The 24682-nt window shown below is 43.1% G+C and overlaps 1 protein-coding gene across 3 annotated transcripts; it reads right to left on the reverse strand.

Moving 5' to 3' along the window:
* Positions 1-225: 225 nt before the first annotated feature.
* On the reverse strand, positions 226-22915 carry AADAT (aminoadipate aminotransferase). 3 transcript variants are annotated; one of them, XM_040229388.1, is made up of 13 exons: positions 22625-22915; positions 21649-21817; positions 20197-20329; positions 17100-17174; positions 14850-15059; positions 13720-13785; positions 12617-12699; positions 12122-12218; positions 10845-10906; positions 10513-10577; positions 6340-6446; positions 2210-2311; positions 235-1274 (listed from the first exon to the last, which is right to left on the reverse strand). In XM_040229388.1, exons 1-13 carry the CDS (start codon positions 22689-22691, stop codon positions 1233-1235), a joined length of 1278 nt encoding a protein of 425 aa, XP_040085322.1. In that variant the 5' UTR covers positions 22692-22915; the 3' UTR covers positions 235-1232. The 3 variants fall into 3 exon arrangements, 2 of the variants coding, with proteins under 2 accessions (XP_040085322.1, XP_040085403.1); XR_005719122.1 differs by having other exon boundaries at positions 226-1274; positions 10463-10577; positions 12617-13785; positions 22625-22871; XM_040229469.1 differs by lacking the exons at positions 235-1274; positions 2210-2311 and having other exon boundaries at positions 6370-6446; positions 10463-10577.
* Positions 22916-24682: the final 1767 nt, after the last annotated feature.

Raw genomic sequence — 24682 nt, forward strand, 5'->3', positions numbered from 1 at the left:
TAATAACTGTCATGGAGGTTTTTATGTTAAATCTTGGGAATGACAGTGACCAATACTTCCTCATTCCTTACAGGACCTGATAACTTCACAATGACTAGATTGGAATGCTGGTAAATTGTTCTATAGTGACAGAAAATGGATACAGGGTGTTTATGATACTGTCCTAATGACATCCTGTGCTCATGTACACGCACAGAAACATCTAAAAGGATGGATGATAAATGGTGCAGTGAGACAGGCAGTGGCTTTTACTTTATCCTTTCCATTTCCAGGATTATCTGAAAAATTACATGAGCATATTTTTAATAATCAGATGGGAAAGTAAAGATAGTAAAAGATGAGAAAGAAAGTCATTAAAAAGTATATCCTGAGTACCTCAAAGATATGTAGTAGCTTGAAATCACATAACTGGTAAGAATGTGTTTTTGAAGTTGTGTAGAATTATAAAATACAATGTAGTACATTTTTCAAAGTCTTCAGTCTCTCCTCAGAATTAATAGGAACATCTTTAGCTATGTTTCGTTTTGGAATTTCCTGTTATAGAGATTTTTATATTATATAATATCTGTGATACTCTTACTGAAAATTATGCATAATGGTCAAATTCTAACAAGTTTTGCAGTAAGCTTTCATTGAGTGAGTGAGTGCTCAGTCATGTCAGACTCTTTGTGACCCCATGGACTGTAACCCGCAAGGCTTCTCTGTCCATGGATTTCCCAGTAAGAATACTGGAGAGGGTTACCATTTCCTACTCCAGGAGACCTTCCCAACCCAGGGATTGAACCTGAGTCTCCTGGATTGGTGGACAGATTCTTTTACTATCTTCTACTACTGCTCCAGGGGGAAGCTTTCATAACATTTCCTTAAAAAGAGATAAAGTTCACATTATATGCCATTTTTAACTTATTGGCTTATAAATAATTTACTATAAAATGTCAGTTTCAAAGAAGATTTATGGGAAATTATAAAGTGAACACAGAGTTCTTTACAATAAAATTCAGGATAAAATTAACTGTGTGGGTTGAATATTTATCAAAAGGTATGGATGAATTATATTTTGGAGATCTGATGGGTTCAAGGGCACTTTGAAAGCTGTGTAGTTAAATTACTACAGGCATGACCTATTTAGTGAAACTTTATCTGTAAATCTAGCACCAATGATTGTTTCTTCTTGCTGAAATACAGAAATAATTTATCTGAAATCCATGAGTGCTATGAAGAGTTTGATTTCTTCATAAAGATTCTTTTATAAGTTGGGCCAGTCTCTGAAAGGCCTAAAATAGAACAGAGAGAAGAATTAAGAAAGTTAGGATGCCATTTAGGAAAAGTCTGTCATAACTTAAAAAATTCAAACAAAGAGAGTTTATCCTTAGGTTGAGATCAGACAATGTAACGTCAGGCTTAACCTCAGTTCTATCTGAGTCAGACGCCATCATGTCCACTAATATATGAAGATGGAAGCATATCAGAGTCCTAGGAATTTTTAAAAATTCTTATTCCCTCAAGATCATCTTTTTCTGTCACAACACAAATTGATTTTTGTGTATACTCCCTCACTTGCATATGCCTTCTGTATAGTTTCAATTGTCCAATTCTGTTCACATATAACTTATGAAAAGCATATTTAATGATGTGAGAAAGCAAGTAAATCAAGAACACACCCAGAGGCACCCCATCTCCAAGGATAAGTATACACTCTTCTCACAGTTACTGGATCTCAGCGTGTGGCTCTTCTGTGAGTTCCTGACGCATCAGTCAGTGCCTAGGAGCTTGCTTTCTGTTATCTTGGTTGAAGATGGACTTTGTGATTAATCAATTAATTAACTCTAATCATTAATATTATTTTATTTGACCTTTGCTGAATTTTTCCTTCAGAGATAGACAGTGATGACTTAATGAATTTATACTTTTGGCTCATGTTAATTTCATGAAGGAATGAAAGAGTTTCTCTTTGTAACATGTTGATAATCTGCAAACAATGTTGAGTAAGTCTGAAAACTTCATGAAGACAATAAAAATTCAACTGCAACTTGCTCTCATCATTTTTCCAGAGAAGTTTGGCAGTTTCTTTGAATGGTAACTTATGACTTTCCAATTATTCTCGCTTTTCAGAAAACAAGGAAGACAACAAATAATGTTGTAACTCACAAAATGAACACAAAAAATAAATTGATATCTAGTGCTTCTCTAAAGAGAATATGGTACTCACCAAGTCCATCTGTTCTGGAGAAGCTGAAGAAAAGGATGCTCTGAAGTAGGGGCAAGGAGCTGAACTATCAATGTAGAAACCACATCCCGGAAGCATGAATATCTGAGAGAGTTTATGGAAAATGGGTAATATTGCATTAAAGGGACAATAAAAATAGAGGAAAATTTAACCTGAGTAGGGGAAGATTTTTTAAGTTTAAAAGCAATTGAAGAAATCACAAGAGAAAAATCAATTTATATAAAAATTCTGCATGTCTTACAATAAACAAAACTAAAAGCATAGAAACTGGAAAAGTGTATAAATATTTAATGTAACTAGAAAAGTGAAATCAATCCAAACCTCTTTTTAAGGTATCACATTTGGAGGTGACCTTTAAGCTGGGACTTGAGAGATAAGTAGGTGTTGGTCAAGTAAAAGTAAGGGAAGAGTACTTCAAGGAGAAGATATAGAGTGTGGAGGGCCTGAGTGGAAAGAAAACTGATCCCTCAAGGAGGTGGTAACACTTAATACATAGAGTGATGGAATAAAAATGTCAAGTAATTGTGTCCAAATGGTGGGACACCTGCTCTACGTGGTGACCTCTGTGGCTGACAGCTCACTGCCCTAAAGCACATGTCCGCTGCTTCCTGGCCATGAAAACATGGTTCCCAGCCTCTTTCTAGATGCCTGTGGCTGAGTGCTTGAATCCCAGCCAGGAGAGGGGATGTCTAGGTGCTCCTTCTCAGCCTGGCCCCTGAACATCTCCCTGTGTGACCCACCATGCCCTCTGTAGTGTGCAGTCATCATGGATCTGTGTGTTGAAAAATGCAGAGCGAGGTGGTGGCATGAACCCAGGTCTCTGACTCAGGCAGGAGCAGAGGAGCCTGCAGACCATGTCTTTGAAAATTGTTCCCGAGTCAGAAATAAAATCTTTGAGATGGCTGTCTAGTACAATCATGACATTCAAAGTTTTAAGTAACTGCTTGTTGTTACATGGTGTAAATGTGGGACCTCTGTGCTGAAGTTAGATGAGGTGGAATGAAATGATCTGGGGCATTCTTGGCAGAAGATTTCAAGGCAGAAGATGAGTTTTGTGTCAGGATTAACGTGCTAACTTGCTTCAGTTGTGTCTGACTGTTGATACTATGGACAGTAGCCCACCAGGCTCCTCTGTCCATGGGATTCTCCAGGCAAGAATCCTGGAGTGGATTGTCATACCCTCCTCCAGGGGACCTTCCCGACCCAGGGATCACACCCGTGTCTCCTGAAGGTTCTTTACCAGTAGTGCCCCCTGGGAAGCATCTAGAATGAAAACCATAATTTCTCTCAATATTGTGGGACTCTTTCGACATGTGCCAGAAGCAAATTTCTGTAGAGAAGGAGGAAGTGGTAGTAATTTCCTTCCAACATGGTCAAAATCTACACTAAGAGAGTGGTAAAAAGGTGGTGATTATTTAGAAAAGTTAAAGGTACATGCAACAGGGAATATGGAATAAATGAAGGGGACTGAAAAAACTAGAATAAAATATGAAGTCTGTATCCTTAGCTCCTAGCTCAGGGATGCACACAAATAGCCATTCATCAAATGTTCCAGATGATTATGGCATTGATAAGAAAGCAAACAAAATGTTATAAAATTGACTTTATACTAAAATACACTTGTTAAATAAGTATTTATTAAGCATTTACTATGTGCTGTCATTAGCATTAAAAAATTCGTAAGAATGAGTCCTGTGCTCAAGTACAGCAGTTAAAGAAGGTGAGTGACTTTCCCAGGGGAGTGGATTTGGTCTCAGGTCCAGTCAGACAGTTCCCAGCTCTGACCTCTAGACTGCTTCATCTCTTATGCTCTAGCATGGGAGTTGGCCAATATCAACAGTCTGTTCTTTTGTACTCACTGCTTCAAGAAAAAAGGTATACTAGAAACAGATCTGGGTATTTAGAAAAGAGTGACAAAAACCATAAAGGAATTAATTAATAGAGAAAAGATAATTTATTTGGTAAATTGGAAAGCCAGACAAAAAAAGTTTAGATTTCTCAGTGTAATCAATGCCTCTGAATGAGAGAGGATGTACATCGAAGTATACTTATGATTTAAGTATGCTGCTGCTGCTGCTAAGTTGCTTCAGTCATGTCTGACTCTGTGTGACCCCATAGACGGCAGCCCACCAGGCTCCCCCGTCCCTGGGATTCTCCAGGCAAGAACACTGGAGTGGGTTGCCATTTCCTTCTCCAATGCATGAAAGTGAAAAGTGAAAGTGAAGTCGCTCAGTCCTGTCCGACTCTTAGTGACCTCATGGACTGCAGCCTTCCAGGCTCCTCTGTCCATGGGATTTTCCAGGCAAGAGTACTGGAGTGGGCTGCCATTGCCTTCTCCGATGATTTAAGTATCAAAGGAGAGAAAAACCTAGAAGAAACCCTTGCAGGACAAGTTTAAGTAAAAAAAGCAGGATGTAAACTTTTTTGTGTAATTTTAATCATTTAAAACAATTGCACAGCTATATTAAAAAATTGATTAAAAAATGCAGATCACCCACAAATGCATGAGAAGATGCTCAACAGCACTAATTATCAGAGAAATGCAAAGTAAAACCACAATGAGATATCACCTCACACCTATCAGAATGGCTACAAACAAAAAGAACACAAATAACAAGTGTTGGCAAGGATGTGGAGAAAAGGGAACCCTCATGTACTGTTGGTGGAAAACTAAATTGGTGCAGCCACTATGGAAAACAATATTGAGGTTCCTCAAAAAATTAAAAATAGAGCTACCATATGATCCAGCAATTCCAATGCAATCATATACCTGGAAAAATAGAAAATTCGAATTCAAAAAGATACATGCACGCCAATATTATTTATAATATTCAAGATAAAGGAAAACCTAAGTGTTCATCAAACATGAATGGATAAAGAAGATGTGGTACACATATACACGGGACTCAGCCAGAAGAAAACGAAGTCCTGCCATTTGTGACAACAAGAATGGATTTGGAGGGTATTATGCCTAGTGAAATAATTCAGAAGAAGAGGAATACCATGTCAGCACTTATATGCAGAATAAATGCAACAGAAAGAAACAGACCCATACCTATAGAGAACAAACTCGTGGTTACCACTGGGAAGAGAGAAGCAGGGAGGGGCAATATAGAAGTAGAGGAACAAGATGTACAAACTACTGTGTATAAAATAAATAAGATACAGGGATATATTATACAGGATAGGGAATATAGCCAATATTTTATAATAACTTTAAATGAAGTCTAACCTTCAAAATTTTGAATCAGTATGGTGTACACCTGAAACTGTAATACTGTAAATCAACTATACTTTAAAAAATAATTTCATAGCCAAAATACTAGGTATATATAAACTCTTCAAGAAAATATATCACAAATGGTAATAAAATCTGGGTGGTAAAACTATGGGCTATTTAAAATTTTTTCATTATGCGTTAATGAAGTATGATGCTGCAGTGAATATGCTTTACTTTCATAGGAAAAAAAATGTACTTTAAATATTATAATGGCCAATACTTAGCATTTACAATGTTCCAAGCATTAGTTTAAGTGTTTTCTCCGTGTTGATGCCTGTCATCATCATAGCAGCTCTAAGAGGGAGAGAGTCCTATTATCTGTATTTTCCAGATGAGACTTGGTGAGGCCCTCACCCAGCACCGCATATCAGGGCAGGGCGGGAGCTGGGGTTCACTCCTAAGGACTGTGGCTTCAGGGACTGTGCTCTTAGCCACTAGGCTAACCAGTAGCTGAGCAGAATGACTGTATTTCCTCTAGTTTGGACCAGGAGACTAATTCTGTAACCCCAAATCTATCATGATCTCAGGACTTCCCGGGGGTCCTGAGCTCAGACTCTCCACTCCTAATGCAGAGGCTCTGGGTTCGATCTCTGATTGGGGAACGAGATTGCACATACCACAGTGACGTTTTTATGCTGAAACTAAGACTGGTGCAGCCAAGTAAATAAATAAATATTAAAAAAACAGCCTCCCCCCCATCTATTATGATCTTAATAATAAGATATTGTAACTGATACACAAAATCATCCTTGAGTTGGTAGGCAGCAATAAACATCTCTCGCTGTTTTTAAGATATTACAGAAAAAGTATAGCTTCCCCCACTCCGTTTTACCTCTTTCTTAAAGGCTTTTTCTTCAATCAGTTTTCTTACATCATGAATGCCCTTAATTTTAACCCACAGAAACATTCCTGCAGTAGGAACATGCCATTCTGCCAAACCTACAAAGAGAAGAAGAGATGAAATATGTCCTATGGCCATTGTTGATGATGTCAACTATGTTGCCTAAATGATGTACTGCAGCAACTGTAAACTAGTATTTCCAAAAAAGTTCCCTCGGAGATAGCATTTTTTTTTTAAAAAAACATAGTTTTATGAGTCCTGAAAATGAGTGTTGCAGTTTTATTTCAAAAAGCAAGGGGAACGTTTGAAAGGGAGAGAGGAGACTCATGTATATTTAAGATTTTAGTGGGTCTCAGGGCCACTCAGGAACTCCAGTGTCATCCTCACCTCCCTTCCTTAGAGCTACCCCTAAGACATGCTTTCAATTTTAGGAGAGGATTCTTCAACTCTTTCTAGAGTCTTCTAGTGTTTCAACAAATCCTATCATTTATATAGCTGTTCAGAAGTCCAGTGAAGTTTTTTTTTTTTAAATCAGAATGTACTAATAATTAAGAAGTAATTAAGTAGCTCAGTGATAAAGAATCCATCTGCCAATGCAGGAGATGCAAATTCGATTTCTTGTTTGGGAAGATCCCCTAGAGAAGGAAATAGCAAGCCATGCCAGTATTCTTGCCTGGGAAATCCCTTGTCCATGGGGTACCAAAGAGCTGAACATGACTTAGCAACTCAGCATGTATGCACAATTAAGAAGTACTTAAAATTCAGGAATTCCAGGTATATTTGTAGGCTTTGTTTCATTGAATATAAGCATAGAGAAACCAAGAAGGAACGAGAGTTACTTTGATTTTAGTCATTACTCTTTAGGAAAAAAAAAAAAAACCAACCAAAATATGGATGAGGATTAAAACCTTTTTTTCAACACAATAGAAGTGATACAACAGTACTCTTATCAAAAAGATAAGACTTCGTAGGGAAGCAGATATGATGGAAATAAGGAACTGATACTTTGTACTTACTATTATTCTTGCCAAAGGCATTTTCAGTGGTATAATTAAAGTCATGCAATTCATTTTACTTTCTTCGTTAACAGACAATTAAATCTAAACTATTCTGAAATCAGATTAGTGATGGAAAATATTAGATAAATGAAGTTAATAATTACAAGGCAAATCATCTGTAATGAGAAATTCACCTTAGATTGCATTTAGTTTGTACTTGGATGGAGGAGCCTGGTGGGCTGCAGTCCATGGGGTCGCGAAGAGTCAGACACGACTGAGCGACTTCACTTTCACTTCTCACTTTCATGCATTGGAGAAGGAACTGGCAACCCACTCCAGTGTTCTTGCCTGGAGAATCCCAGGGATGGAGGAGCCTGGTGGGCTGCCGTCCATGGGGTCGCGAAGAGTCAGACACAACTGAGCGACTTCACTTTCACTTCTCACTTTCATGCATTGGAGAAGGAACTGGCAATCCACTCTAGTGTTCTTGCCTGGAGAATCCCAGGGATGGGGGAGCCTGGTGGGCTGCCGTCCACGGGGTCACACAGAGTCGGACATGACTGAAGCGACTTAGCAGCAGCAGCAGCCGCATAGTACTATTTTGTCTTTACGGAGTCAGGTTAGAAAAGGGATATATTGCTTATGTCACAATTCCTCTTCTATTTGGAGCAAAATTTTGAAAACCTTTCAATACAGATGTTGGCTTTAAGTAGGTTTATTGCTGGTTGATTGTTAGCCTAATTTATCTTTTTTTCTTAAAACCATAGATCCTTTGCTGAAGTCAGGTATAGACTTCATATATAGACATATGTAGAGTTGTGTCAGGGTTTGTGCTATTGTTCAGTCACTCAGTTGTGTCCGACTCTTTGTGACTCCATAGACTGCAGCAAGCAGGGTTTTCTGTCCTTCACTATCTTTCGGAATTTGCTCAGACTCGTGTCCATTGAGTAGATGATGCCATCCAACCATCTCATCCTCTGTCATGCCCTTTTCTTCCTGCCTTCAATCTTTCCCAGCATCAGGGCCTTTTCCATTGAGTCAGTTCTTCGCATTAGGTGGCCAAAGTACTGGAGTTTCAGCTTCAGCATCAGTCCTTCCAATGAATATTCAGGACTGATTTCCTTTAGGATGGACTGGTTGGATCTCCTTGCAGTCCAAGGGACTGTCAAGAGTCTTCTCCAACACCACAGTTCAAAAGCATCAGTTCTTCAGCACTCAGATTTCTTTATGGTGCCATACATGACTACTGGAGAAACCATTCAGTTCAGTCGATCAGTTGTGTTCAACTCTTTGTGACCCCATGAATCACAGCACACCAGGCCTCCCTGTCCATCACCAGCTCCCGGAGTTTACCCAAACTCATGTCCATTGAGTTGGTGATGCCATCCAGCCATCTCATCCTCTGTCGTCCCTTTCTCCTCCTGCTCCCAATCCCTCCCAGCATCAGGGTCTTTTCCAATGAGTCAACTCTTCGCATCAGGTGGCCAAAGTATTGGAGTTTCAGCTTCAGCATCAGTCCTTCCAATGAATATTCAGGACTGACTGATCTCCTTCAGGATGGACTGGTTGGATCTCCTTGCAGTCCAGGGGACTCTCAAGAGTCTTCTCCAACACCACAGTTCAAAAGCATCAATTCTTTGGCACTCAGCTTTCTTCACAGTCCAACTCTCACATCCATACATGACCACAGGAAAAACCATAGCCTTGACTAGACAGACCTTTGTTGGCAAAGTAATGTCTCTGCTTTTCAATATGCTATCTAGGTTGGTCATAACTTTCCTTCCAAGGAGTAAGTGTCTTTTAATTTCATGGCTGCAGTCACCATCTGCAGTGATTTTGGAGCCTCACAAAATAAAGTCTGACACTGTTTCCACTGTGTCCCCATCTATTTCCCATGAAGTGATGGGACTGGATGCCATGATCTTCATTTTCTGAATGTTGAGCTTTACGCCAACTTTTTCACTCTCCTCTTTCACTTTCATCAAGAGGGTTTTGAGTTCCTCTTCACTTTCTGCCATAAGGGTGGTGTCATCTGCATATCTGAGGTTATTGATATTTCTCCCAGCAATCTTGATTCCAGTTTGTGTTTCTTCCAGTCTAGCACTTCTCATGATGTACTCTGCATATGAGTTAAATAAGCAGGGTGACAATATACAGCCTTGATGTACTCCTTTTCCTATTTGGAACCAGTCTGTTGTTCCATGTCCAGTTCTAACTGTTGCTTCCTGACCAGCATACAGATTTCTCAAGAGGCAGGTCAGGTGGTCTGGTATTCCCATCTCTTTCAGAACTTTCCACAGTTGATTGTGATCCACACAGTCAAAGGCTTTGGCATAGTCAAGAAGGCAGAAATAGATGTTTTTCTGGAACTCTCTTGCTTCTTCAATGATCCAGGAGATGTTGGTAATCTGATCTCTGGTTCCTCTGCCTTTTCTAAATTCAGCTTGAACATCTGGAATTTCTTGGTTCATGTACTGTTGAAGCCTAGCTTGAAGGATTTTGAGCATTACCTTGTTATCTTGTGAAATGAGCAAAATTATGTGGTAGTTTCAACATCCTGTGGCATTGCCTTTCTTTGGAACTGGAATGAAAACTGACCTTTTCCAGTCCTGTGGTCACTGCTGAGTCTTCCAAATTTGCTGGCATATTGAGTGCAGCACTTTCACAGCATCATCTTTTAGGATTTGAGATTTACTGGAATTCCATCACCACCACTAGCTTTGTTCCTAGTGATGCTTCCTAAGGTCCACCTGACTTCACAGTGCAGGATGTCTGGCTCTAGGTTAGTGACCACACCATAGTGGTTATCCAGGTCACTACGACCTTTTTTGTAAAGTTCTTCTGTGTATTTATACCACCTCTTCTCAATTCTTCTGTTTCTGTTAGGTTCTTACCATTTCTGTCCTTTATTGTGCCTATCTTTGCATGAAATGTTCCTTTCGTATCTCTAATTTTCTTGACGAGATCTCTAGTCTTTGCCATTCTATTGTTTTCCTTTATTTCTTTGTGCTATTACTACTAAGAGTATTCATAGGGTAATATTTTCTTGTCAAGAATACTCCTGGACCCTGTTTCCTTCCCCAGGGTTACTAACAATACTCTGTGGTATCACTCACTCATATAAGGACTGCTGCTCATTCCAGGATAGGATGTGCATTCCACTTACCACTTAACCACTTGTCTGCTGCTGCCATTAATGCATCCCTCTGCTTCCGGTAGAAATCAATAACCCTAGAGGAAGAAAACAATGAAAAATATGTGTTTGATACACTGATTGCAGAAACCAAAAGGCTCTGAGGGGCCAGTCTATAAGAATCTATTTTATATCTTGATGAAGATGTTGAATTCTTGATGAGGGAATAGACCATATTTCTTTGACCTGTCCAGTGGTAAACTTCCTAATTTGTGGTTTTCCCATTATTTTGGAATAATTAAAAAATGACAATTAATAGAGTGAAGTCCATTTCTATGTAAAGTATGAAACCTCAAGTACATTACCTGTCTACATGAGCCAGGAAGCCCTCTTCTCCCCATTGGTATAGAAGGTGTGACACCAGGAGCTAAAAAGCATGAGACAGTAACAAGGTTCATACCAGAAATGAAAGCAAATCACTCTTGACTATTTGCAAACCATCCTAAATAAGATGCACCAAGCTGTACCAAGCTTTTTAGAGTCAAGCTTTATTATAACAATGTTGACTAACAACAGTGACAATAATAATATTATTGCACAATAATATTAAAAATAACAAATGTTTATCAGGTTCTCACTATGTGTCAGAAACTGCTGTACCATGTGAATATATTAATATTTCAGATTAGTTAGCCTTTGTAATACCCTTATTAGGCAGGTCATTGTCTCCACTCTACTGAGGAAGAGACTGAAGCACAAGGTGAGCTTTCCTGAGGCCACTGCTCATCACAGAGCCTGGACTCAAGTCAGACTGTCCAGTCCCAGATCTACCCAATAAATGCTGCCCTGGATGGCCTAAGCATAAAACACATATAGTTGATGCATAAAGTTATACAATATTTCCAGAGATTTTTTTTATCCAGAATAGATGTTCTAAATGTTATAAATGGATAGTGAAACCTGATTGATAACAGATACAGAAAATATGGAAAAAGTCCCCAAGGTGATAAAACATGCGGCCATCTGCACTTTGTGGAATATATAATATCAAACAAACGTCCATTTTACATAAACTACCCTTTTGGCTTTCATAGGTAGCAGTTCTGTCCTTAAGGTTTGATTTTCAAGGTTGCCTTAGGGATGGATCCAATCATTTCTCAAAGCTTATGATGAAATTTATACAGTCTCCAAAAATAATTTTACTGTCTTTTAATTAAAATACATTCCAGCTGGTGTCCATAGGGAGGTTAGCACATGGGCAGTGAGCAGACACTTGGCCACTTGGTTTGGAACCCTTGCTCTTAGACTCCAGGACAATGGAGCTAACTGTGTGTTACTTCACCAAACCCTTTCCATCCTGTTGAGTCTAACACTGTTTTTATGGGATTCCTGGGCTAGATGCCACGACACAAGATGAATAAGATCTCTGACTCTCAAGGGGCTTTGTCTACACTTGAAACAGCATCAGGTCCATTCAAATCTCTTCTGCCTTTTAGAGCAAATATGTGCTGTTTAGCTAGTTCATGTGGAGCTAGAGATGCAGTCAGTGATATCTCTCTTAGTGACACGTTACTCTATTTGCCAACATCTATTTCTTTTATGATCTGATTCAAAAAATTGATATTTCATAAACTGTCATTACCTGAGCAAAAGTGCTGGTGTGCATCGTTGAAACTTGCATGTGTAAAACAATTCTCTCAATCAAGGGCTTTGGACCAGTTATAAACCCTATTCTCAACCTGCTCAAAACGGAAAGGTGCATTACCAATCACGCATTATCAATTAACACCATGTTACTGATTTCATGACAGTTAACACCTTCTAGTAAAACTTCTTCTTATTTAAACTTAATTGTACTCTTAAAATAGAATGAGTATTTGACAAGGTATTTTTAAATTCTTCTGTACACGACCCAAATCTGACCAGTTCCCTGACAAGTATAGCTTAAAAGTCAAGGATCTTTGACCAGCGGGGATGGATTGGGAGAAAGTCTGGTAGTAACAGTAATAATCAAGCAGATGTGTGAAGGTGAATGTATGCAAGTATCTTGAGTGAGAAGCACTGTCTGCACTAAAGATGCTGAGGGGCAGCCCCTGTCACCTTTATCTGCAGCCTGAAGGCAGAGCCAGGGCCTTACCCCGAGGACAGGACTTTGGAAAAAGAGTCAGCTCGGACGACACGCCCATCCACGTCCATGGAGAGAAATGTCGGTGCCCAGGGCTTGAAATGGAAGGTAAATACAATATTTATATCTGTTAGAGTCTGTATCCCTACTTTGTGTAGAGCGGGGAAACTTCACATAGGACTTCCTTGTCCCAAGGCTTGAGGTCCAGGATGAACAGTTTTCTAGGAATGATTCCAGGAAAACTAGTTTGGAAAAAGACCACAACGAAGAGGGTCATCAGCATGCAGGGCTGTTTAGAAAGGGAATGCTGACCCTTAGAAAAACTAGAAGCCCTGAAAAAGTATAAATGAAGATAGCCATGTAGTCAGCATGCAATGCTGAACCTTCCACGTTTATTTCAAAGTAAATGCCCACAGGGAAGGGGGCCATGGTTGTGTTTAGGGTGGGTGGCAGGCAGACATGATAGTCAGGCAAATAGATAAAAAGCCAAGAGTTGTGTTTCTTTTCAGTAGATTTGTAGTGGGGACTGAATCCATGTGTCTGTTCTCTGCAGCCCTGAGAGCAATTCTAGTGTTAGATTTTGAGGAACCGGGCGTTGGCGTCTGTGGCATTACTGTTGTCTCCCAGGGAACAATGCTAGGGGACAGCGGTGCACGTGGACAGTGGGGAAGGATCTGGAAGTTCTTTATTGTGCAGGTGCGTTCCCGTCCCTACGCGACAGGGATGGCAGGCAGGGAGCATGATGGCAGGAATGCCCTCCTCTGCTCACAGTACAGCACTGACTGAGCACAGCCCTCCGCCTGCTCTCTGAAAACAGCTCCCCAGTCCTCCAGCCCATCAGCCTCCCCTGAGAGACCGAGGCTGACACCCCAGGAGACACCCACTCCACATCCCTGGTACCATGTCTGTGGAACTACGATGAGGATGTGGAGTCAAGACGACACTCACCTTGACTCACGTGTTCCTTCATGCGCCACTATTCTAAAAGGAGGGAATTTCTAGAATAAGCAGCTAACACCACAGAAGAAATATTTAGCAGCCAGGCTAATATTCAATCAGGTGCATTAACAACACCTCATCTTCTAATTGTGGGCTGAGTTGACACCATCGCTTACCTTGTTGAACTGCATAAAATAGTAAGGATCATCTTCTATGATGAGGAAATCATATTTTCTTGCAAGCTAAAACACGTTAAATAAGGTAAGAGTAAAGTTAAAGTTAAGAGCTGTCTAAGATGAAAATTACTTGAAATCATTCATAGCTCTTTGTACTCATTCAATCACTCATTCAATCATCCCCGCAGCTGCTGAGTGCTCACTGTCCTAGGAGGGGGAACCAGCCCTAAACATTCTGTCCTCACAGAACTTTCATTCTGGTGGTAAAGACAGAACCCGAGCTCCTAGATAGTGACCAGAGGAGGATTAGGTGGGAGGTTCTGAGAGCCCGGCAGATGGTTGAGGAGGCTGGTGTTTGAGAGAGAGAGACAGGAAGCTGCAGGAGAGCTCAGGCTGACTGGAAGGATCAGTTGTGCAGATGCTGGGGGAGAAGATGTTTAGACTGAGAGCAGGGAGCCATGGCTCTGGAGTCAGAAAATACTTGGCATGTTTTAGGGACAGAAGTTTCTAGAAGGCATGGCTGTTTAAGGGACAGAGGGAAGGATGTGAGAGCCCCCAGTTTGGGAGCAGAGGCCCAGGTCCTGTCAGTGTGTGGAAGTGAAGGACTTTTATCTTTATTTGCCGTGTGTGGTTGGGAAGGGGCTGGAGGAGGGACTGTCGATCCACACTTGAGTAGGAAGGGTTTCAGTGACTGGTGGTGGGGCCAGCACTGGGGGACGGGGTGTGTGTGGGGAGGAGCTTCATGGAGGAGTCCCAGGGTCAGGGCGGGAGGGTGGCTGAGGAGATGGTGGGTTTGGGTAATGTGGGTGGTGGGGGCCACGGGATGGATTGGAGGTGGCAGATGAGGGGCAGACGGAAAAAAGGGAGTAAGAGGTGAATGTAACATCCCACCAAGAAAAGCATCTCTTGCAGTGAAAATATCAATTAAAGGGAAAGGACTATACCAGTCAGCCAGACTGTAGTAATTTCTTGTGTTTAAATTTGTGGCGACCCTGGCATAGATGGCTTCTTTTTATTAAAAATCATCTTCCTTGAGAGCAAGAGGCTAACCAGAGAAGGAATTTGGGAGCACTCTTCTAGAGTCAGAAGGAATCAAGAACACAAGTACGTAACACCTTCTTTGAAAATACCTCATAGATTTCCCTTTTGCGCTCAGCTGTTAATGAGTTCCCAGCAGGGTTGTTGCCATTTGGGACAGTGTAAAGAAATTTGGGGCTGTTTTTCTCAGGGTCCTTTGAATCTTCTGGTTTCCATTTGGAAAGTATTTCTCTGAGGGAGTCTGGGATAATCCCGTGCTCATCACTGGAAACATTAATCATGTTGCAGCCCAGGGGTTGCAGCTGTCAAGTACAGAGAGAAAACCAAGTCTGAGATGGAGACATGACTATAAAATATCAGTGCCAAGGGTTCTTACACTAAGGAGAATGTTACCATCTACACCCTTAAATGCAAGCCTGCCCTCAGCTCTATGCCCACGCTGCATTATCTTCACAATTATGATTGGAACTGGTTCATAAAATAGGTGTTTATTAGGGAATGATTTTAAGAGAGGAAGTCAATCTTAGAAAGCACCTGTGATGCTAATACATAAAAAGTTATAAGCAGAGGTGATACTCAAAATATTGAACAAGTGGTGTAGCATGGGAGCAACAGACACAGAGCAGGGTGGAATGGGGTCCTGGAGACCCCTGCCAGGCCAGCATTAGCTCTGCACTGTATGGGGTTCAGAGTGGTCTCAGGAGAGTGGTCAGGGAGGCCAGGGTGGTACTGGGGCACCAAGGAGCATCCGGGCCTTCGCTCCTCAAGGAGTGTGCAAGTATTTCTATATTGTACTGATTGCAGAGGCTGAAGTTGATAGTAGTGGCCTTGTTCATGAACATAGTTTTATAGAAGTCTTGCACACGGATCTTCAGCCTATTCCCTCAGAGCCTGGCACCGATCTCTGTTTGGGCATGTGAGGGTGCGGGTGCATCCAGCTATTTACATAGATGCAAGTTTTATATGTATAGTTTAGAAAAGTAATTAATAATTAATCTCCAATCATGAAGAAAAGGGAATTATTTTATTTTAGTTTTTAAAGTTGTGGTAACATATGTATTACTAAAACCTGTGCCATTCTAAAGTGTGTGATTCAGTGGCAATAACTGTGTTCGCAACATGTGCATCTCGTGACACTATCAATTCCAGAACCTTTTCATCACTCCAAACAGAAACCTGTGCCCACTAAGCAACAACTCCCCATCCCCCTCCCCAGTCCTTGGTCACCTCTAATCAACTTCTGGTCTCTATGAATTTGCTTGCTTTACATATTTTGTATAAGGGGAAATCATACAATATTTGTTCTTTTGTGTCTGGCTGCTTTCTCTGAGCGCCTGCAATGATGGGCCTGCTTTATTCCTCAGAGAGTGGGTAAGACTGATGGTTAGAAAGTTGTTACACTGAGTTGAAATTGCTTCCCTGCAGTTTCCACACTTCGGTTCCAGTTCTGTAAACCTAAGGACACACACAGACAAATCTAACTCCTCTGTGACACGGCTAACTTTTAAGCAGTTGAGGACAATCCTCATGTCCCTGTGGATCTCCTCTTTCTGTGGGAAAGAGCATGGTTCCTAAAAGCATTGAATGTGTGGTCTAATTTCTAATTCTTTGTGACTGTGGTTGCTTCTCTGACTGTGTTCACATCAACCCAAAGTACTGTGCCCGAGACAGTGCTGAGTTCTGACCAGGGCCCAGCAGAGCAGGTGATCCGCCTCCTTATTCTGGATCTAGAGTCCCATAATTAACACTAGATATGAAAGTCCTGGACTTCCCTGGTGGCTCAGATGGTAAAGCATCTGTCTATGATGCGGGAGACCTGGGTTCGATCCCTGGGTTGGGAAGATCCCTTGGTGAAGGAAATGGCAATCCACTCCAGTACTATTTCCTGGAAAATCCCATGGACAGAGGAGCCTGGTAGGCTATAGTCCATGGGGTCGCAAAGAGTCGGACACGACTGAGCAACGTCACGTTCACGTTCATGAAAGTCCTGGTAATACTGATAGGTTTAGTTATATTACATTGACACATGATTTGTCTTAGACATGTGATAATATAGACAGTAATGAAAAATGTCTTTGTAAATTAAGAGGAATTTCAAGTGAAATATTAAGAACACTGGACAGGATTTTGCACAACTGAATTTTAGCACCTCCACACTTAGATTTTGTAAAAAGTAATGTATATATCAGAAGTTATGGTTAGCATATTTTGCTTCTATTAAAACTACTCCTCTTCACAAAGATGCTATTGTATTTTTCAGTGGGCAGATAATTCTAAAGGGGCAGTGCTTTCTCCTTATTTACTATAAAAAAGAGTTGCCTTTTGTAAGAATGTGTACTCACAGCATGAATTGTTCCTGAATAAACAGGTTCATTTACAAGGATATTATCTCCAGGATTAACGATCATTTCGAACACCTAACAAGAGAGGCACAGGTTAGCTTGGAGAGTGTGATTTCCAGTCGTAGAACCCCCCACAACTTTTTTTTGAGCTCACTAGGATTCCAGAGTAGGAGTTGGCAAGTTTTCCATAAATGCCAGATGGGGCATTTTCTGGGGGCCCAGGCGTCTGTGTTGCCACCACTCATCTCTGCCTCTGTGGTGAGAGCGCAGCCATAGACAGCGTGTAAGCTGAGTTCCAGTAAACTCCACTTACAGGATCAGACATGGGGTGATTCTCTTTGGCTCTCAAGCCAGAGTTTGCCAACCTCCCTTCTACACTGAAAAATAACAGAACTGATTTGGATCCTAAACACTTTTATGCCTTCTTTGAAAAAAATCTGTCTGTGATATAAGCCAGGCCTATGTAATGTATGGAGAGAAAGTGAAGATTGTATGGGATGGCTTTACCCTCATGAAGGTGCCAGAGCACTGAGCTAGACACTACTCAGATAAATATGCATGTAAAATCAGCGATAAGCACTGCTGTGTGGATGCCAGTGTTCTAGCGCTCACTGTAGGAGGACCTGAGCACTCAGCAGACTTGGGGTATCAGGGAAGGCTTCTTTGAGGAAGTGAAGAGTTGGCGAAGAGGTGACAACAGGCACACATTTGAGAAACTGAAAGAATCCCGTGGCTTGAGGAGGAGTGTGAAAAGGAGAGTGGAAGGAAGTCAGAAGGAAGTGGGCAGAGAGCATCCCACGGAGGCCTTTGGACAAGTGAGCCAGGGGGAGTTTTAAGAGGAGGGCGGGACGCAGGAGTCATGAGATCAGACAGGCATTTGAGAAGGTCATTCTGGCCGCAAAATCAAAGTATCAGAGAGGAGTGAGAATACAGGTGGAGTCTGGGAAGATTTTAGGCTCATTTGGGAGGTTTTTGCTGCAGTCCCAGGGAAAGGCAAGGGTGGTCTGGATGGGGTGGTGGTGGTGGAGCTGAAGAGAGCTGAGGGGCATTGAGGAAACCAGAAGCAAGGGACATAAGTGTGGGCTGAGGGGAAGCGGAGAAGGAGGGGTAAGGAGGGGCCTCTGGATTTCTGGCTGTACAGTAAGGAGGTGCTGGGAGGGGTGTCACTCACTGGAAAACACCCCAATGTTGTCTGTTTCTGAGGGAGAAGCAGCTGAGTGTGTTTTGGTGTGAGGCGCCACTGAAACAGCCTGGGGTGAGGCCAGGGGGGCGGTGGACACGTGGATGTGGAGGGCGCCTGGTGATGGAGGCGTGGGCAGGGGCACCTGGCGTGATGCCCAGGGGAGGTGTGTGCGGGAAGGGAAGAGGTCTGAGGCCCAGTCTTGCGGGGCTCCTGTGAACCATGGACACTGCAGGGCGGGCAGGGCAAGTCAGAGCAGATCTTGAGGACGCTGTGATGCCTCAGGACATCAGCAGAGCCTGACAGAGATTTTCCCTGCCCGAATCAGAGGGGTCCGTTCCAACGAATCTTACACAGGGCACAGAACCATCCTCCCCTTCCGCGTGATGTGTCATCATCCCCAGGTCAAGCCTCTCCTGTGTCATTTAACAGCCTGGAGCTCTTGACAAACATCACGGCCAGTATCCATTGAGACAGACGATCTGACTTTTCTTTCCTGATTTGGCCTAGGATAGTCCATTTACTATTCCTTATGAGCTTTAGGCATTTTATGACAAACACAGTCCTCCTCTGGCAAGTTAGTTGATTTACATTTTACAGGACCTCCTAGGACCAAGCAAATCCATGTATAATTCATGGATCAGATGAAAACCTCATGACCAACGTTTCCTGTGTTGGTAAGGGGACATGACAAAGTCCAAAATCATAAATGAGGAGTGAGTGCTGTTTAGTATTTGGGATTTGTGCACCTAAAATAATATTTACTCTGGAGGGCAAAGTGGAAGAAATGTTAAACCAGATTCCCAGGAGGCCTCTGTAACGGCATGGCTGTAAGCCAGTGAGCTACTGATGCTTTCGGCCACATGTGTTGTCTTCCTCTCTGCTAGGACCAATGTTGAGATAGACAAAGAAGAAACTTTCCAGAGCATCTTTTGTAGGGGAAAAAAAAGGCTCATGGCGTACCTTTCTAGGAAAGGTATTTCACTGACAAGGACTTTTTTCCTACTGGTCTGGGGCATCATAAATATTTCTCTTCAAAAGAAAAAAAAAACACCTTAAACAGCAGCTTATCCTTGTCTTTGTCCTAATTAAGTCATAAAACAGGGAGGAAGTTTTCAAGTGTTATTGCTTCAATACATTATTCTGTAAGAATAACTGAATTAAAATTCATTAAAAGTCACCAGATTATAGGTTTCACATTTATATAAGAGGAACAAGAAAACTACTCTGGTTTAATATAAACAAGAGTCATACTTTAAGCTAGATGTGCAGACTCATACAGAATCTCCTTATCCAGGACTAATTATTCAAGAAAAAGATATATGAAACTGAGAACTGTATACGCAGTCTCTTTATCAGGAGAACCCCCAGTGTTGGTTACCTCAGTGGACTTCCTGGAATCCAGGGGAGGGGCAGGGAGAGAGACAGACAAACAGAGAGAGACAGAGAGAGAAGACGCTAACCCAGAGGAGAGGTCAGCCACAGACCAGACGTACCCTTAGATCTGGAGAAGCACAGCCCAGAGGGAGACGGGGCACAAGAGGCAGCTGGTACAGATGATGACAGCAGCAGACACACAAAGGGATGAGGCCTCAGCTCAGGAGGGTCAGGACACACCCTCGAGGAATTAGAAGTCACAGGGACGTAACCACGGCCTAACTCAACGTGGCCTGAACCTCTGAGCCACATGAAACTGATCCGTGCTCACTAAGCTGCAGGGAATCTTGTCCGAAGGACTCAGAGCTCTGGGCTCTGTTTAAGAGAAATCAGGTTGGTGAATGTCTTCAAGTTCTACTTATGATTCTAGTGAAGACCTGGCATCCCACAAAACATGCTGCTCTGTGGTGAAAGGAGAGACGGCTGTATGGGTGCACACGTTAGATTCTTGCCATGGGTGCCCTTCCCCTCCAGTCTTACCTTACAGAGACCTTCTTGGCTGCCACATGTGACACATATGTCCATCTGTCCTTGGCTGGGTGCATAATGGATGGTGGGCGGATTATGCAATTTTACTTGTAACTGTTTTAGCCAGGATAACAGCTCTGGGATTCTAAAGCATAAATGCATTTAACAATTGACAGTGGTGAAAATCAGAATAGTAGTAGACAGCAACTAAATGTTGGCTTCATACCAGGCACTGTATATATTCAATTTAAAAATCTTTGAATGCCTTTCACTGATATTACTATCTTTACTTAAAATACAAGGCAACAATCTTACAGAGTAAGAAATTAACATAATCAGCTGGTTGTTAAATTAGTTGAGACTTGAATCTCAAGCTTCCTTATTCCAAAACCTATAGTTTTTCTTTTCCATTAGAGCATTCATTGTGTTATTGACTTTTTGTTTTCCTTTGGGAGATTTTGTAGGATACCTGAAGTTCAGGTTCACTAAGTTCTTTGCATCATGGAAAGAAAAGCCTCTATGTGTTAGTTGCTCAGTCGTGTCTTACTCTTTCCAACACCATGAACTGTAGCTCGCCAGGCTTTTCTGTCCATGGCATTATGCTTGCAAGAATGCTGGAATGGGTTGTCATTTTTTTCTGTAGGGGATCTTCCCAACCCCAGGATCAAACCCGCATCTCTCATGACTCCTGCATTGGCAGGCGTGTGCCAGGCATATGTTATATACAACTGTTATGTACCTAACATGAATTATTCTTCCATCACAAAGGAATGGACTAGTAAAATATAATTAATAGACACTCTGTAAGTTACCCTTCATCAGTGGAAAAAGACCAGCTAAGGAAAGCCTTGGAATCTTTGTTCCATTTGCCTTTGTGAAATTAAGTACATCTGAACTGCAGGCAACACATTTCCAGAACTGCCCGGTTAGCATGGGAACATAATCTTTAAAACTTTTTCTCAGGACCTAAAATGTCTGCTTCCTGCGTCATCCTCTCCTCCTTTCTCCTGTCCTGGTTTCTTTACCTATCTATTTTCACTCTGTATTTTTTCCAGCCTGAGCACAAATCGAACCTACTTCCCAAATCTTCTCCCTCTCCTAGTCATAGAAGGTTGAGAATCAGTCACTAGGGATCTTAAGCAGTCAGAAACATTGCTGCTCTTAAGTACTCTTTGAAAACTCTTCCCCAAACCTTCCTAAATGCTGATATCCAGTTTAAAAGGACACAAGATGCTTTATCAGCTGGCTGTAGAATATTGCTCATGAAAATGAACCAACTAAGTTAAATTATCTACTGATCAGATTGAGGGCAGGAGGAGAGCGGGCGGCAGAGCATAAGGTGGTGGGAGAGCATCGCCCACTCAGTAACTCTGGGAGATAGTGAAGGACAGGGAAGCCAGGCGAGCTACGGTCCATGGGGTCATCGAGTCGACACAAGTTAGCGGCTGAACTACTGATCAGTACCCAGCACTCTGAGAATACTGCAGTGCTCTCTTCATCATCTGTTCATTAAATTGGATGGGTTTTCCATTTTCTATGGTGACGACCGCAGTCTTGAAAGGGAACGTGTTGGGGTTTGGTGCCCCAGTTGCCAAGGAGATGACAGATTTCGGTGCCTTGCTCAATATTTCAGCTACAAGAAACATGGAAGAGAAGAAGAAACACTTTCAGTGAAGACTTTCACAAACAGTGAATGGTCAGTATGTTGCATTAAAGTCAATAAAACTTTACAGTGTAATAATGTCTAGAGATAGAATGCTGCTGCTGCTAAGTCACTTCAGTCATGTCTAACTCTGTGTGACCCCATAGACGGCAGCCCACCAGGCTCCCCCGTCCCTGGGATTCTCCAGGCAAGAACACTGGAGTGGGTTGCCATTTCCTTCTCCAATGCATGGAAGTGAAAAGCGAAAGGGAAGTCGCTGAGTCGTGTCCGACTCTTCGCGACCCCATGGACTGCAGCCTACCAGGCTCCTCTGTCCATGGGATTTTCCAGGCAAGAGTACTGGAGTGGGGTGCCATCGCCTTCTCCGATAGAATGCTAGTCTGAAAGAAACACAGAAGATGAGTTTGTACCGACCTCACTAGTGGAGGAACTGAGGAATCAACGCGTGCCACTGAGAAGGCGGACTGATCACCCAGACGAAGCAGAGGCCACGGTGACAGAAATCCCTCCTCCGCTCGGCCCCTCCCTGCCTGCCAGGCTCCCAGCACGCTCTTCTGTCCTGTGTACCCGCCCTCCCCGCTCTGCACGCGCCTGCAGGCTGTGCTGAACCCTGACTCCTGTGCCACAAGAGCCCCCTGGACTCTAACCGGGACATGCCCACCGCGGCCTGGCCTCTCTCTGTTGCTGATTTACTGCCCTTGTGCCTATTCCGGCCCGATTTCTGCGCCAAGTCTGCGCAGAGCCAGGTTCACCCAGGCCACCACAGCTCGGACTCACTCATGACTCGGATAGTAGAAGGCTTTCTGGCCGCGCTCGTGGCGGTGATGAACCGGGCGTAATTCATTCTCCTTCTCGGACTGGAGGTTTTCCTCAGTCCTGCCGCCTAACCCTCGCCCGAGAAAGGCACCTCCTCTGGGTACTGGTTTCTGGCGTGCAGGGCCAGAGTCCCGGCTGCAGGCTGCGCTCGGGCCTGGTCAGGACTCGGCCGGCGGGGGGCGGGCCTGGCCAAGTCCGCTCACAGGGTCACGACGCGTGCCCCTCCCTCCCTGCGTGGCGCGGTCTGGAGCCAATGGCCACCACTCCCCGTCGGTTTCTCGCCCCGAGACCACGCCTCCCCCCCGTAGTGGCTGCGCGCCGCGCCTCGGGTCTGGTCTCCGCCTCCAGCCTGTGAGGAGCCCCGGCGTCCCCGCAGGTGCTGGTCACCCCACCCCTGGCCGCGCCTCTAGACAGGTCCTAGCCTCCAGCCCCGTACCCGCCCGAGGCCACGCCTCCGTTCCGGCCCCGCCCTGACGGCCCGCCCCTCCAATCCGAGGCCCGGCCATACCCTCTAGCTTGGTCCTGTGTCCTGGGGCCGGCAGCATGGGGAGCTGGCGCCCCGCGTTAGCAGCTTGAACCGGGACCTGGGCTCACTGCAGGACAGCGGCCGGTTGGCCGGGAGCAGGATAGCCGGGGCGATAAAATGGAGATGTTGGTGTGACTATTCAGGATTCCCCCCTCACATTTAATTAGTGTGATTCCCTTAGATACTTAATACAAACTTAAACATCTTCCCTTTGTCAGTAGGAACCTGTTTGGTGAAAGGTGTTTGGTGTTCTGGGCCAAGAAGAACATTAGCCTTTGCAGCCATATTCTTGTACAGGTCTGTGCTTCTTACAGTATTGATTACATACAGAATTTTATTTTTTAAAGTATGGAAATAATCCCCACCCACATTCCCAATCAATGGTAACAAAACGAAGGGAGCCAAAACTAAAGAGCTTTCTCTTCATAAGATGCAGGCTCTGAACTTTCATCAGTTTCTGCTGAATTTTCCACTCGGCTGCAGGAGTGGGACAGGAGAGAGTTGAGGGTGCTGATTCACTGTGAGGTGGTGACGATTGAGTTCAGGGAGACAGGCAGAGAAGTGACGCATCAGAGCAGATACTGGAATGCAGGGGACCTGAGGCTGTGCTTGGAAATTTAAGGCAGAGAAAGGCCAGTGTGGTGGGAAAGGGTAGGCAAGGGCTAAGCTAGGGACAGCTCACCTGAAGATCAGAAGCTGAAAACTGAAGAGATGATTGGTTGCTAGAAAATCAAAGAGACCAGACTTTGAAACTGTCAGGAGCAACCGCAGGAGAAATTCTCCTGAGGGTGTGGAATGAGTGATCAAGTTTCGCAGCTCAGGCTGCCTTGTAAAGGCTTGGCTTAGGACTCTTGGGTACAGAATGAATTATAAGGACCCAGTCATTCTCTAAACATTTGTTGAGTGCTTCCTCTGTGCTGGAAGCTGTATGTTGTTTAAGGTGAAGATAGAGACAAAGGACAGGTCTGGATGCTGGAAGTACAGGATGAAGACATCGGCAGGCATGGTTCTCTCTGAGACCTGTGACCCAGAATCTGTTCTAGGCCTCTCTCCTAGATGCTGGTGGTGTGTGGTAATTTTCAGCGTTCCTTGGCTTGTGGCTGTATCACCGTGATGTCGGCCTTTGTCTTCACATGGCATCTCCCTGTTGTGTGCACTCCCCTGTTGTCAAACTTCTTATAAGGACACCAGTCTCATTAGACCAGGGCTCACCTTCATCGCCTCATGTTAACTTGGTTACCTCCATAAGGACTTTGTGTTCAAATAAAGTCACACTCCTAGGTACTAGGGGTTAAGATCCAAAGTGTCTCTTTTTAAAAATTAAAGTATAGTTAATCTGTAATGTGTAGTTTCAAGTGTACAGCAAAGTGATTCAGTTAAAGATCTATACTCTTTTTCAGATTTTTTCCATTATTTTTTTTAATTAATTAATTAATTTATTTTTAATTTTTACTTTACAATTCTGTATTGGTTTTGGCATAGATTGACATGAA

This window comes from Oryx dammah, unplaced genomic scaffold (assembly GCF_014754425.2).
Source record: "Oryx dammah isolate SB20612 unplaced genomic scaffold, SCBI_Odam_1.1 HiC_scaffold_1, whole genome shotgun sequence".
Lineage (NCBI taxonomy): Eukaryota > Metazoa > Chordata > Mammalia > Artiodactyla > Bovidae > Oryx > Oryx dammah.

Coding starts and splice junctions, on each gene's coding strand:
- AADAT (XM_040229388.1), bottom strand. CDS start 22,691: ATGAATTACGCCCGGTTCATCACCGCCACGAGCGCGGCCAGAAAGCCT. Junction 13,786..14,849: donor GCAAAAGGGAAATCTATGAG/GTATTTTCAAAG, acceptor AACGTGTTTTAG/CTTGCAAGAAAATATGATTT. Junction 10,578..10,844: donor TTCCTGGCTCATGTAGACAG/GTAATGTACTTG, acceptor TTCTTCCTCTAG/GGTTATTGATTTCTACCGGA.